The 14,539-nt window shown below is 41.4% G+C and overlaps 1 protein-coding gene across 2 annotated transcripts in view; it reads left to right on the top strand.

Moving 5' to 3' along the window:
- The window catches only part of LOC117537507 (structural maintenance of chromosomes protein 6-like), a 28,221-nt gene extending 18,179 nt beyond the window's left edge, over nucleotides 1–10,042 (top strand). For both annotated transcript variants that reach the window (XM_034202740.1, XM_034202741.1), the window contains exons 16-27: nucleotides 2,771–2,885; nucleotides 3,154–3,314; nucleotides 3,522–3,657; nucleotides 3,757–3,837; nucleotides 3,979–4,149; nucleotides 5,466–5,603; nucleotides 5,954–6,099; nucleotides 6,255–6,380; nucleotides 6,556–6,661; nucleotides 8,063–8,215; nucleotides 8,419–8,516; nucleotides 9,752–10,042. In XM_034202740.1, the coding sequence (XP_034058631.1) occupies nucleotides 2,771–2,885; nucleotides 3,154–3,314; nucleotides 3,522–3,657; nucleotides 3,757–3,837; nucleotides 3,979–4,149; nucleotides 5,466–5,603; nucleotides 5,954–6,099; nucleotides 6,255–6,380; nucleotides 6,556–6,661; nucleotides 8,063–8,215; nucleotides 8,419–8,516; nucleotides 9,752–9,848 (1,528 nt within the window). In that variant the 3' untranslated portion in view covers nucleotides 9,849–10,042. The remainder of the gene's footprint in view (nucleotides 1–2,770; nucleotides 2,886–3,153; nucleotides 3,315–3,521; nucleotides 3,658–3,756; nucleotides 3,838–3,978; nucleotides 4,150–5,465; nucleotides 5,604–5,953; nucleotides 6,100–6,254; nucleotides 6,381–6,555; nucleotides 6,662–8,062; nucleotides 8,216–8,418; nucleotides 8,517–9,751) is intronic.
- Nucleotides 10,043–14,539: the final 4,497 nt, after the last annotated feature.

The following is a 14,539-nucleotide window of genomic DNA, read 5'->3' as shown; positions in this document are numbered from 1 at the left end:
TGATCAAATATAACACCAAGATTCCTTACAGTCTCACTGGAGGCCAAATTAATGCCATCCATAGTTAGTATATCCTTAGATAATTTGTTTCGTAGATTCTTCGGGCCAAGTACAATAACTTCAGTTTTGGTCGTGTTTAACATCAAAAAGTTTAAGGTCATCCACGTTTTTAAGTCCTTAAGGCAGTCTTGAATTTTATTTAGATGATTAATTTCATCAGGCTTGATTGATAAATATAGTTGAGTATCATCCGCATAACAATGAAAGTTTACAGAATGATTCCTTATAATATTGCCTAACGGAAGCATATATAATGTGAACAAAATAGGTCCGAGCACTGAGCCCTGTGGCACTCCATGGCTAACTTTGGTTTGCGTGGAAGATTCATCATTGACACGTACAAACTGAGAGCGTTCAGATAGATAGGACCTAAACCAGCCTAAAGCAGTTCCCTGTATGCCAACTAAGTGCTCTAGTCTTTGCAATAAGATATCATGGTCGATAGTATCAAATGCAGCACTGAGATCGAGCAAAACAAGAATAGAGACACGTCCCTTGTCAGAGGCTATTAGAATGTCATTTGTGACTTTAACCAGAGCTGTCTCTGTGCTATGATGTGTTCTAAAGCCAGACTGAAAAGCTTCAAATAAATCATTGTTTTTTAAGTAATCACACAACTGTTTTGCGACCGCTTTCTCAAGAATTTTTGAGAGGAACGGAAGATTGGAAATAGGTCTATAATTGGCTAAAACCTCTGGATCGAGGTTGTGCTTTTTAAGAAGCGGTTTTATCACTGCTACTTTGAATGATCGTCCAATTAAATGACTTGCTCGCTCTATGATGCGTTGAACCCAATGTGAGCAAATTACTCTGAATGCTGCGACGCAGCACCTGAGATTACTTCCAAAAAGTTGTTCACGTTCTCAATTTCTTATGTTTAACGTTATATTCGTTCGGTACACTTCGGTACACACGTGTACCGAACCGAGGGGCCGTACCGAATAATTTCGGTACGTGTACCGTTACACCCCTATTGCATTCTTATACCATTGTGTACAATAATTATAATGAATAAGTTCAAACAAACTAAAACTTACATCTGATTAATAACGGTATCTAACTTGAGTTTTTATTATATCAAATACCTGTTGAAATGCTACTGTTATTTTTACTGTCCCCAAAAAGCGCGTCGCAGCCTCCAGGAAAGCTTCTTTCACAACTTCGCCGTCTTTGAAAGACTTCATGTGTTTCGCTAGAACGTGACTGACACGATAAGATGCTATGGTAGCAGCCTTGCTCTTGTTGTTGGGCCTGGTGAAAATGGACTGCTGTGCATTTAGCTGTCCTTTCAGGCCCCTCCCCTTTTGGGAGCGTAGGGCAGAATTAGGAGGGAATTCCGTCTCGTAGCGTTTGTGCACTGTTTTGAAATGCTGCTCCTAAATTACCCTTCTTCAATAAAGCCACACTCGCATTGCAGATGAGACAGATGGACTTTGAATTGGAATAGATACAAAAAATAATCATCCTCCCACTCGGAGTGAAAATTATATATTTTGGGCTTTTTGGCTTCTGCCATAATTGCGGTCTTGTGTGTGTGCGGACTGTCACTCCTGTTGACAAGGACAACGTCAGCGAAATAGTCCACTGCCCACCAGCCACGCCCCGACACATGGGGTGACGCCGGCCAATCACAAAGCTTTGATGCGTTCAAGTGCATTATTCTGGCACAGGAAGATTATGTTACAGGACATTAACGATAAAACAGAATATTGTTGTTCTATTTTTAGACACATCTCGCGATCGACTGGTTGGGCACCCCTGGGCTAGACCATAGGTCCGTTGTGGTGGCAAAGTAGCCAGCTGAAGCCACATCTCTCTCAACTTCCCCACGGCATTTGTCATATAGCGCAGGCAGCGCAGACCTGCTGAAATAATACCGAGACAGCATCGCGTAACGCTTGTCCAACGTGTTGACAAGTTGCTTAAAGCCCTGGTTGCTAACAGTGCTAACTGGGCACATATCTTTAGCGATGTGAAATGTAATGGCACCTGTAATATCTCTGTCTCTGCGAGCTCGTCGCGTAGGCCGTTGCTCTGTAAAATGCGTCCTGAATCGATGACTGTGATGATGTGGTGGATGAAGTCGAGTGGGCATCTGCTTTTTGGTCTGCTTTTTGTTGTATTATTGCCCGGTCGTATTGCACTTTGTGGTTGTATTTCAGATGATTAAAGAGATTGGTTGTGTTAGCGTGTGGTGCCAACACAACCTGGTAACAAATCCTGCACTGTACTTTGTTTTGCTCCACGTCGGACTCCTGAAAGCCAAAGTACTTCCGAATAGTGGAAATAGTTTTACCCTTCTTTTTAACGAGTTGCTGCTCTTGTTCTGACATCTTCGCTCGCGCTGAACACTCACAACACATGTCACTCCCACGTGGCCAAGTGGGCTTTTAGGGAGGGGCGAAAGCGCACCCAGCAAAATAATCGTATTATACTGTTTTCATAATCGTCGCAAGCCGTAATCGCGATTAAAATACGATTAATTGCACAGCCCTAGTAGTCACAACGTTCTCCTGTAATACACATATTCCTAACAAACACAACCGGTCTACACCAGAGCTACAGACAGGAAGGCAGTGCACTGTATCTAGCAATGTTTGCGGAAATAGAATGACATTATTAAACGCAAAGAGAAACTGATTGGATGTGTGTTAATTAACATGAAGTATCACTTTTTAATTAACAGTGGTTTGTTTTGTCTTTGTGTCAGGGCCGTGAATCACCCCGAGTTCCCGTCCGTGCTTCACTCTCTAGAAATTGAGGACCCTGTCGTTGCCAACTGTCTGATTGATCAACGGGGCATAGAGAGCATCCTGCTCATTAAGGTGACCACATTCCCAGTGGAACCATTAGAAAGTCCCAATAACCTAAGATTATTCAGTATTTAGCCATGTACTTGACGCTGATATGAACGATCTACAAAGAACGTTTTGATAATGTTTCTTTATGATGTAATACAACATACCATGATGTTATTTTAAGCTATTTAAGACGTGTGTGCTTAGTAGTTGATCCTAGATCATTACCCCTATAACCCGAGTACATATGCAGCATTTCTGGCTAATGAACAACATTTTGTGTGTGGTTGTGTAGAATCAAACAGACGCTCGGCGAGTGATGCAGGGCGGCGCCCCTCCTCGGAACTGTTCCCAGGCCTTTTCAAAGGACGGAGATCAGGTCTTCAATAACCGCAGTTACTCTGCTGAGCAGACTAGAGCCAACTACCTCTCTGGAGATGTAGAGGAGGAGATCAGGTGTGTGTGTGGATGCAGTGAGACAGAATGTACCTGATGAGTCCAGCTGTAGATATATTTGGTCCCATGGGGCTTGTTGTATTTAGAAAGCCAAAGTAGATGATGGATTTTTTTATCTACAATCATTGTGATATACACTATGAGTAGTTGTTTTTAACTTCTGCCTTAACACCGTTTTTGTCTCTTGGATCCTCTCTTCTCTCTCAGGCACTTGCAGAAGGAGTTGGAGAACCAGGAAGCTCAGGCAACACGTTTCCAGCAGCAGATGGGGAAGTTGGATGACGACGTCAAACAGAACGATGGGCTGCTGAGAAGGGCCCAAGTGGAGGAGAGGACTATCAAAGTAAGTATTTGTGCGTGTGTGTATATAAATAATAACAACACAATTCTAAATCAAATCAGTAGCAATCCCAATGTTTGAATGAATCTGTATTTTCTTCAGAACAAGGCCGCAAAGATCAAACTGGAGCTGTCGGAGCTACAGAATGTGGAAGAGCCTCAGTCAGAGGACCTCAATCCCCTGGTTTGTACAGACGACACAATGCAGTACAATAATCCGATTAGCTTACGTCGTACTCATCTCAGTTGATAAACATATGGAATTATGACTTTGAATGGGTATTCAAGTCATAATTCGGTCATCACTTTTGGCACACTTTCACAGGAAGAAGAGCTTCAAGAGATCGTATCTAAGATCTCGTCGAAGTATGCAGAGTGCGACGAGGCACAGGCTCAGATGGCTGATTGCAAGGCGGCCTATGAGAAGGCAGAGCAGAAGTACAAGCAGCACAAAGAGCAGATCTTCACGGCCGCAGAGGATGCAGAGCATGTCAAGGTAATACTTACAGTGGCGACTGGTCATTAGGGGCACAGCCCCACCTAGTGTCAGCAGCAAGTATTACAAATAATGATTACAACAAAATGCAAAAAATAAATTAAAAAATATATAAAATATATTTTAAGATCATGTTTAATCATCTGATTCGTCTGTACATTGCTGTTTTAGTCTGTGTTCTTCTAATTAGTGTCTACAGTGTGTGCCTATTGAGCTGTTTAGAGCCATGTGGGACAAAACCCGATCCTGCCCCTCCCTCTCTCTGTCTAAGTGAACGGTGACTGTAACAACTACACTGCGCATGCTCAGAATATTTTCCTATTTAATGTGTGTGGCAAAAAAATAATGACCATAGGGGCATAGAGCTGCCATCCCCACCATACGTCATCTCACATAATTCAGAGCTGATTGGCTGTAAGTACGTGTGCCGCGAAAAGTGTGGTGTGTGAAGAGGAGACGAGAGAGCTGCAGTGAGGCGTCCTAAAACCCGGAAGTAAGCTGTGCATGGCTTCCCTCGACAAAAAAGCAATGAGATTTCTCCATAGGATTTTAGAAAATAGCTCCAAATAAGGTCTGTGGGAAACGTAGCTGTTAGATAAATGCACGTTTTGTTCAGCCAGATAATATCCACATGTCTACCCTACTTTTCTAATTTTCTAATCATAAATCTATTGATTAGATTAGATTTATGATAGACTTTTGAAACTACAAGAACATAAGGAGGACTTTTACAAAAAAGTAATAGAGATTTTTGTCCAGAGGGATAGGCAAATGGACTTCAGCTTCAAGTCAAGGTAAGACTGCAATTTTATTGAAAATGGGATCTTACTGAGAGAGAACAATTCAATATTTAAATGATAAAATTACATTTTTTGGGTATCCTTCTGTTGAACTGTCTGTTTAAAATGAATTGAAGCATCAGACAAAAAAAGCTTTTGAAAATAATATTATATTTTGATTTAGGTCAAAATATAATATTTGTAAACCTGAAGAGTCAGTGCCAGTGCCTCACCAGCCATGAACCTCACTGCAGAAGCTTATATATAGACATCTAAGTTTCTTGTGCCCCACCACTTTTGTACATATAATAACGCCACTGAATACTTAAGACCAAGATCAGGTGACAAAGATAAACAAGTGATTGGAATCCTTCAACCTTAACTTGTGGAATGCCCAAATCATGTCAAACTTGTGAAACGTTTGTATTAAGTAAAAAGTATCCAATTCAAATGAGGTTTTATCGTAACACCATCCTCGTGTACTGGGTGAATCTCATGCGTTATTCTTTCTGTGCTCTTCCTTTGGTCCCTTTACAGGACGAGCTGAGTAAGACCGATCAGGACGTGGGCAAGTGCAAGCATCACAAGAAACACTACGACGAGAAACGCACTGCACATCTCCGCAGCATACAGGCGCTCGAAGGCAACCTAGAGAGCAAGGAGCAGGAACTACAGGTACACTAAACTGAGACACAAAGAGCAACTTGAGACAGAGGCAGACATTTAAATAAGATTTTTTTTTAAATCATGTTTTTTTTGTCGGTTTTCAGTAGACATTATAGAGTGGGTCCAGGAATTAGATCAGCTAAATATTACTCCATCTTAAGCACACTTGGCTTAACTGTGGAAAGCATTTGCAATTTTCAGACAAAATCAAATACTTTTTAATTTAAAATCTGTTTCACACTTTGTTTTTTAATGCAATGTTGAATAACTATGCATTCTGAATCTTAGATTTAGTTCCTTCTAGTATCTTCTGCATTGAATCTCAGAAGCCTTTTTTGTTGTTCACCCTGTGATTTCAGACGTCTGTGGCCAAAGCCACCGAAATCTGTCCGGAGCGAGTGGAGGTACGAAGGACAGCCAGGAGTCTGGACAACGAGATCAGCCGTCTCAAAGTGAAGATCAGCACCCAGCAGAGGCAGCAGGGGAACCGTGACGAGGTAGTGAGGTATGTGAAGAACACCCTGATCATTAAAATGCAATGATGTAGTGTCATGCCACTTTATTACTTTAACACGACCGGCTGTTGTCTTGTCTTGCATTAAATCAAATAAATTCAATCTCTGTTGCTTTCTTCCGCTTGTCTTTCTCTCCAATCACTAGGCAGTATCATGAGGCTCTGCAGAACTACAAGAACATGGCAATGCAAATGAAAAACCTAAATGGCTTCATCCAATGTCTCGATGGTGTCATGAACCAGAGACTCCAGGTGTACTCTGAGCTCAGGAGGTCAGTTGGAGACAAATTGTGTCCAGGAAAAATTATTGTACGCTTAACTTAAAAGCGAATACATTTATTTCATGTTTCTCTTCACCCTCACTGTTTCTTGGTTCCTAGATTTATTATCATGCTGTCATCTTTCCTTCTTTGTCCATTTGCTCACGTTTTTCTCTGCGTCCTCTAGGTTCCTCTCGGCCCGCTGTAAATATTACTTTGACAGCACACTGGCCCAGAGAGGCTACACTGGAAGTATGACCTTTAATCACAAGAGTGAAACCCTCTCTATCTCAGTAAGTTCATCACTCAGTTCACACCAGAGCAACTAAACAATATAGCAGCATGGCTAAAGTCTAAATGAGACCACTTTCATCTTTTTCTTTGATTGTCTAAAACATGAGACATTACTACATGCTACAGTTTTTAAACCACGTGATGTAAAAAGTGGTGTCCAAACTACGGCCCGGGGGCCATCAGCTAATTAAAAAAGTATAATGGAATATGGCCCACTAATGAAACTTGAGCTTGTCTTGAACTTCTTAAATATATCTGTAAACATATATTACACAGTAGTTTTCATGTGTTAATAAGCCCACTTTCAGTCAATTAAAGTTGAAAATATATTCTAAGTTGATAAGAAAAAAGCCCAATAACTTATTTACATAACAACTTTGAAATATACCCTTCCTATTTCCTCTTATGATAAGCAATCTGAGGCTCCTGTTTTAAGGAATGAGCTACTAACAAAATAAATCCAGAAAGCGACGCAGGTTCTGGTCCAGGCTCTCGTCATCTCACGCCTAGACTACTGCAACTCCCTCCTGGCTGGTCTACCTGCATGTGCCATCCGACCTCTGCAGCTCATCCAGAATGCAGCGGCTCGTTTGGTCTTCAACCTTCCTAAATTTTCCCACACCACGCCGCTCCTCCGCTCCCTTCACTGGCTTCCAGTAACTGCTAGAATCCATTTCAAGACAATGGTACTTGCATACCATGCTGCGAATGGATCTGGCCCTTCCTACATCCAGGACATGGTTAAACCATACACCCCAGCACGTGCACTCCGCTCTGCATCAGCCAAACAGCTCGCTGCACCCTCACTGTGAGGGGGACCCAAGTTCCCATCAGCACCTGGGTTTGCTATCCTGGCTCCAAAATGGTGGAATGAGCTCCCCATTGAAATCAGGACAGCAGATAGCTTACACATCTTCCGGGGGAGACTGAAAACTCATCTCTTTCGACTCCACTTCGAGCGATATAATTACTAACAAATAATTGCTAACAAAGCACTTATATACTAATAGGACTGGCTTATCCAAAGCCAGTTGAGTAGCACTTGAAATGTTTTAGCTCTATGAAACCTGATGTACTTATATGATTCTGTTTCTTCAAGTTTGTATCTTGTTGGTCGAACGCACTTATTGTAAGTCGCTTTGGATAAAAGCGTCAGCTAAATGTAATGTAATAATGTAATAATAAATGAAACCCTCTGGAGAGTTGTGATGTAGGCTGCTGTACCAAGCACAATTGACTTACATTTGATTGATTTAGCTAACTTATAACTTCACTTATGAGGCAATAAACCTCACCTCTAGTGAGTGGCCCAGCCCTTCGAATATCTTTCTGTATGTGGCCCTCGGTGAAAAAAGTTTGGCTTAGATCAAATGTTTTTGTTTGGCTTCTTCCCTCTGTAGGTGCAGCCAGGCCAGGGAAGCAGTGTGGAGTTGAGTGACATGCGCTCTCTGTCCGGAGGCGAGCGCTCCTTCTCCACCGTGTGCTTTGTGGTCTCCCTTTGGGCCATCACAGAGGCGCCTTTCCGCTGTCTTGACGAGTTTGATGTTTTCATGGTAATACAAAACCTATTTTGTTGATATTGCAAGTTTGTCTAGATAAGGTTGCACCGTGCCTAAATGGCATCTTAAAAATAGCATGGAATTACTATTTTAGGAAGGAGTTTGGAGAAAGTTCCTATGCAAGGTCTTGGCATTACATGAAATGGTCTCTATAGCCTTATTTATCAAAAGATAACATGAGTCTTGGTTTTCTTTAGGACATGGTGAACAGGAGGATCTCAATGGACATGATGCTAAAGGTGGCTTCCGGTCAGCGCTACAGACAGTTCATCTTCCTCACACCACAGAGCATAAGGTATTCACTGATTACATGTTTATATTAGGGCTGTCAGTCGATTAAAATATTTAATCGCGATTAATTGCATGATTGTCCATAGTTAATCGCAAATTAATCGCACATTTTTTATCTGTTCTAAATGTACCTTAGAGGAATATTTGTAATACTCTTATCAACATACGAGGGGACAAATATGCTTTATGCAAATGTTTATTATCATTTGAACAATGACAACAATTCTCATGAATATTAAACAACAACCTCTGAACATTACAAATATTCGCCTCAATTCAACCTGGAACCTCTCATACAATAATACTGTGTGTGTGTGTGTGTGTGTGTGTGTGTGTGTGTGTGTGTGTGTGTGTGTGTGTGTGTGTGTGTGTGTGTGTGTGTGTGTGTGTGTGTGTGTGTGTGTGTGTGTGTGTGTGTGTGTGTGTGTGTGTGTGTGTGTGTGTGTGTGTGTGTGTGTGTGTGTGTGTGTGTGTGTGTGTGTGTGTGTGTGTGTGTGTGTGTGTGTGTGTGTGTGTGTGCGCGCGCGCTGGATCGTTGGAGCTATTTGCAACTCAAGGCATATGCTCGAACGGGAGCTGCCTGGACGCTGCAATCATGTTGCGCGCACTATCCGAGCTGAGTGTGCTGATTTTTCGTACAATGTCCCACTGTCTGGTTACCTGCATAAAGTCAAGTGCTCGGCGCAGTTGTCGGCGAAATGTCACTCCTCTGTTTTCATTGAAACAGCTCCTTATATCCGTTAGCGCAGCTAGCTAGCACCAGATGCTAACAACAACAATACGCGTAAGGTCTCTCCCGGTCCTCCCGATGGCCAGTCAGGGAGTGTGGAAGTGTGGTCTGCAGCAAGCGGGCGGCAGGAGCGGGGCTGTCAGCATCAGCTTGTAGATGGTATTTTAAACTCGATGCGCTCTGAAACTACGGGGTGGCCGAGGACAAAAAATGCACATGCGTTAATCGCGTTAAAATAATTAGTGGCGTTAATTTTTGTTTGCGTTATTAACGCGTTAACTTGACAGCCCTAGTTTATATATTTGTATATCAAAGCAGTAGGACCACTCAAATATGATTTATTGACTTGGTTACTGTTGATATATTCTTAATAAATGAGCTTTGATTAAGTAAATCTGTTCAGGAGTAAAGGTCATGTGATTTCAATATGCTGCCTAGTTTCTCTGGGAAAGAGCACCAGACACTTTGTCTCCAAGTCACATTGTCATGTTTGTTTTTTTTTGTTTCAGCTCTCTTCCACAGAGCAAAAATATCCGCATCCTCCGTCTCAAAGACCCAGATCGTGGCATAAATGAACAAAGTAGTCAAGACGGCGACGACGAGTAGTAGTTCTAATACTAAGCTATATTAAATGTTTTGTTACACTGAACCGGGTATATAATGTTAAGTTCTGTTATATAGAGGGGGAAGGATGGGAATTTTGTTTATACCTTGCCAAAATATTTGTTGTTATAACTGGCACATTTCTAAGTTAATGATGTTGTTTTATGTAAATTAAAACAAACGAGTTGGGAAAAATACAGTGTTGGTGTTTTTTATGCATATGTCAGGACAATTTCTGTACTTGTCTCGCTAACTGGAAGTCATAATTCAAGTTCATCTCACAGTACACACATAATCCTGCTCTCCTCTTCAGCCCATTCTCTGGATAAAAGTCAGTGTGATTTGAATCTGCTTTAAAACGTGAAACGCTTTTGGGGTCAGTCTTGTGAGGAGGAATGCTTTGCACCTTTAAGAGCTCTGTGCCAAATCCTCCACACAAGGCGGTCCGTTGGAATGCACTTCCACTCATGCACATAACATCTGCTGACAACATACCTGACCTCCTGAGGCAAGTGGTACTTTTTATGACATCCCTGAGCACGGCGATAAGCGGACAACATGAAGGCCAAATCTGTTCCGTTGAGGTTGTTTGATAGAAATACAGCCTCAGGTGACACTCTCAATGTACAAGCAGCAAAATATCAGCAACATGTGGATCACCAGGAGAGCCCGGATCACTCTGGACACAACGACAGCCGAACAGTGGGTGACAACAGACAAAATGAGAAGAGCCATCGAGGAGTTCATTTTGCATTTCTGCCAGAGACGTATGAGCCGCTGGTAGATGAGGAGGAGCAAGACGAGGCAAAAGAAGAGAAGAAGAAAAGGAAGGAAGAAAGAAATGTACAAAAAAGTCAGGAAGGTTGGTGTTCTGTTAATGTCCTGTTGTACTGAAAAAACCGCCTGCTGATGGGTGTGTGTGCGTCTTGTTCTGCTTTGTTGGAAAGATTTGGCAAAGCGTAATTAAAAATCTGATAAGATAGAAAGTTACAGTTAACTTATTTGTATCTTGTCTGATTCTTGCGATACTTTAAAAATAAATCTAGTACCTCTAAATAGTGGATTTGTTAAAACTATATGTTTATCCAAGGCAAATGTGAACACTCGGGCAAAATCAGCCTCAATCCAAATGATTTAACAGATTAATTGGAATAAAAAAATATGTTTGTTTAAATAAACAAAATATAATCCATTTCCTTTTTTAATCGTATAAAAGATCAACATCTTTGACTAGAGCAGTGCTTCTCAAAGTGTGGTCCGCGGACCACTGATGGTCCGTGAGCGCCCCCTAGTGGTCCGTGAGTATATTGGTAAAATTTCACATTTGAAATAAATAAATCAATTTAAGTTTTCCGCACTCTCACGCGAATATTTCCGCAATAGAGCGAGCTTAAGTTTCACTTTCAATTGTATCATATAGCCCAGCGCAACACCTTCATCACACATGTTGCCACTTGTTTGTACCATTTTCAGGTGATTTGTAATCTGCTATAGAAGAACGATGTGTTTTTGGATATTTGTGGAGTTAGGTGGTCCGCGAGTGTTTTTTTATTGGTTAAGTGGTCCTTGGTATGAAAAAGTTTGAGAAACACTGGACTAGAGGGTACTGTCACATTGACACTACAATAAAAAAGTAGGATATTCTTTAAGTTAATTTACTATGTAACATGTTGTCCATGTTTAGGATACATTACGTAATACAATGCATGTCTTATTTGAAGATTTGTATTGATCTGTTCTACAGTAACTGAAGATTGTAGTGTAATATTTGTATGTATTCATATTAGCAAACTATGGATAAGCTTAAAATGGGAATAATTTGAGTAAAACTGTGAGCTGGATTTGGGGCCTGTTGACATGTGTTTTTGAGGACAAAGGAAGATGGGGGAAGGTGAGAGCATGTCTTGATTTGCATTCAACTTAGATCTAGCTACAGTGTTTGTGATATTAAGAGAGGTCCCTTGGGTTTCTCTGGTGGTTATCAATAGTAGCAGTTAAGTGAATACTGTTCAAACAATACCTGTGTTTGTGTTTTATATTGATTTCTCTGTTTTGTCCTTTCATAAATGTAAGGACTAAAAATGGCTATAAACATTCTGGGCTGGTTGGAGTAAACAGGGTTTTATTGCTCTGTGGGGGAGGTGTAGGTATGCAGGCCTTGAGACCTTTTGTTGGAAAGTGAGCCTGTTTGGTTTCCTGCTGGCCAGCGTTGCGTCTCCCAATGAGATGACCTGAAAAGATGACCAGCTGACCTAACCCCTAACCCCTCCTTCTTACTCTGGTATATCTCCGGTGGATCCCTGGCGTTCGGTCTCTCTTCACATGCTGCCCCGAGCGAAAGGATCTCCGCAGCACGCGAACCAGGGCAGGAGTGAGCCGGCATACTCCTTAACCATTACAATATAATTGTAATATATTATGTTGTATTGTAATGATTGTATTGCATTGTCGTATTACCATTAAAGTTAACGGTTACTTGGTAGCTATGGATTCCTTCCTGTATTATAACCAGCTTGATAGGGACGCGCGGAGATTTGAAAAGCGGGTCAGTTTTCCCTTTAAATCTCTAACAAGATTCATCTGAATTTAAGTCAAGATAGTAACTGCTTTTACACTAAAATCACATTTAATATATAGGTGACAGTTTGGATTGCTTTATGTGTATCAGTTTTGATAAGTTCAGCCAAGGAGGAAGGAAGTACCGGTCGGCCTTTTCCTGTTCAGAGCTCAGGAGACAATAGTGTTGTAGAAGCAAACACAGTAGTGGTGGCTTAAAGCCCACTTCTGCTCCGCGCCGTCCGTCAGATGAGCCTGGTCAGATTAATAAAAGAAGTTCAAAACACCGGCATAAAAGTTATAACAATAATCTGATTTTAATGGTAAAAAACACAATACGAAATACAGAGTGCCCTGAAACAGAGCACTCCGGGCTCCCCGCTCTACTGCCGTGCGATACAGATATCGGGACCAGCCAGTCAGAAACGGGGCATTTTGCATGAATAAACAACAGTATATATGGACATATTTGGCATATGTCTCACTAGTTACTACATAAGCCTTACTGGTGACGCCAGGAGCAGCACCAAAGTCCCAACTTGTAAGCTTTTGTGATGAACTAGTGACCCTCTGACCGTACTAGTGACACTAAAAGTTAACTGCACTGCAAACACTCTGACAAGTTCTGACAAGAAATAGCTTCACTTCACATGTCAAAATTGCTAAATCTAAGTATTATCTGTCAGTTACCACAAAGAACCTGAACAACCCTAGAAAATTCTGGAAAGCCATAAAATCGATATCCACCGGTGATATCCGTAATGAGCTACCTCCGTGCCTTACCACAGTATCTGGCACTATATCGGATAGGACCACCATACTAAATTGTTTTAATGAGCATTTTGTGTCCTGTGGCTCTCTGTTTCATTCTGTTTCTAATTCTGCTTCTGTGAACACCACAGTCGGTGACTCAGAACAATGTGGTCTGGAAAACCCCTTCAGTTTTACTCCTTTTACTGTTGATGTTGTTCGTGAAGTCTTAACCAAGCTAGATCCTAAAAAGCCGGCTGGTCCGGACAACGTAGAACCTTTCTTTTTAAAGATAGCTGCAGATTTTATTGCTCCACCTCTTACTACTCTTTTTAACCTCTCCCTCAGCACGAACAAAATCCCAAAAGTATGGAAGTCAGCTTATGTCCTGCCACTACTAAAAGGAGGGGAGGCCACCTTATTAAACAATTATAGACCCATCTCTAAGTTGTCAGTTCTGGCCAAGGTTCTTGAACGCTTAGTGAGTGAACAGGTAAAGGAGTTTTTATGTAACAATGACATCCTGTCTAAACATCAGTCAGGCTTCAGAAAGCAACATAGCACCATCACTGCCACAATGAAAGTGGTAAATGATATTACGAGTATTTTAGATAATAAGCAGAGTTGTGCAGCTCTATTTGTTGACCTATCCAAAGCTTTTGATACTGTCTATCATTGCATTTTGAAGCAAAGGCTGGTCAGTATAGGCATGTCCAGCCATGCAGTAGGATGGTTTGTAAACTACCTCTCTGAAAGATCCCAATGTGTTCAGTTTGATGGGCTGTCTTCTGAGTGGTTAAACATCACTAATGGTGTACCACAAGGTTCAGTTTTAGGTCCGCTATTATTCTCTATCTATATTAATAGTTTAGGTGAAAATGTCGAAGGAGCAACCTTACATTTTTATGCGGACGATACCGTTATGTACTGTGCAGGTCCCTCGATTAACGAGGCTGTTGTTAAATTACAGGCTGTTTTTAACATTATTCAGGCTCAGCTCTCTGAGCTTAAGCTTCTTTTAAATGTGGATAAAACCAAGGTAATGCTCTTTTCTAAAGCTAAAGCTAAAAATACACCAGAGACTGCTTTGGATATTGTAACTACGCAAGAAATACAACTTGAAGTGGTTACCTGTTACAAATACTTGGGTATCTGGCTTGATGACTGTCTCACTTTTAAACTTCATGTCAATAACCTGCTTAAAAAGCTGAGGGTTAGGCTAGGTTTCTTTTACAGAAATAAGTCCTGTTTCTCGCTTGAGGCCAGGAAAAGGCTAGTCACTGTGACCTTTTTACCTGTGCTGGATTATGGTGATTTGTTATATATGAATGCACCTGCCAATTACCTGAGCAAGTTAGATGCTGCGTATCACAGTGCACTGAGATTTT

Source organism: Gymnodraco acuticeps, unplaced genomic scaffold, assembly GCF_902827175.1.
Source record: "Gymnodraco acuticeps unplaced genomic scaffold, fGymAcu1.1, whole genome shotgun sequence".
In the NCBI taxonomy this organism is placed as follows: domain Eukaryota; kingdom Metazoa; phylum Chordata; class Actinopteri; order Perciformes; family Bathydraconidae; genus Gymnodraco; species Gymnodraco acuticeps.
The sequence above is the reverse complement of the archived record's forward strand: the minus strand, read 5'-3'. Positions and strand labels throughout refer to the sequence as shown.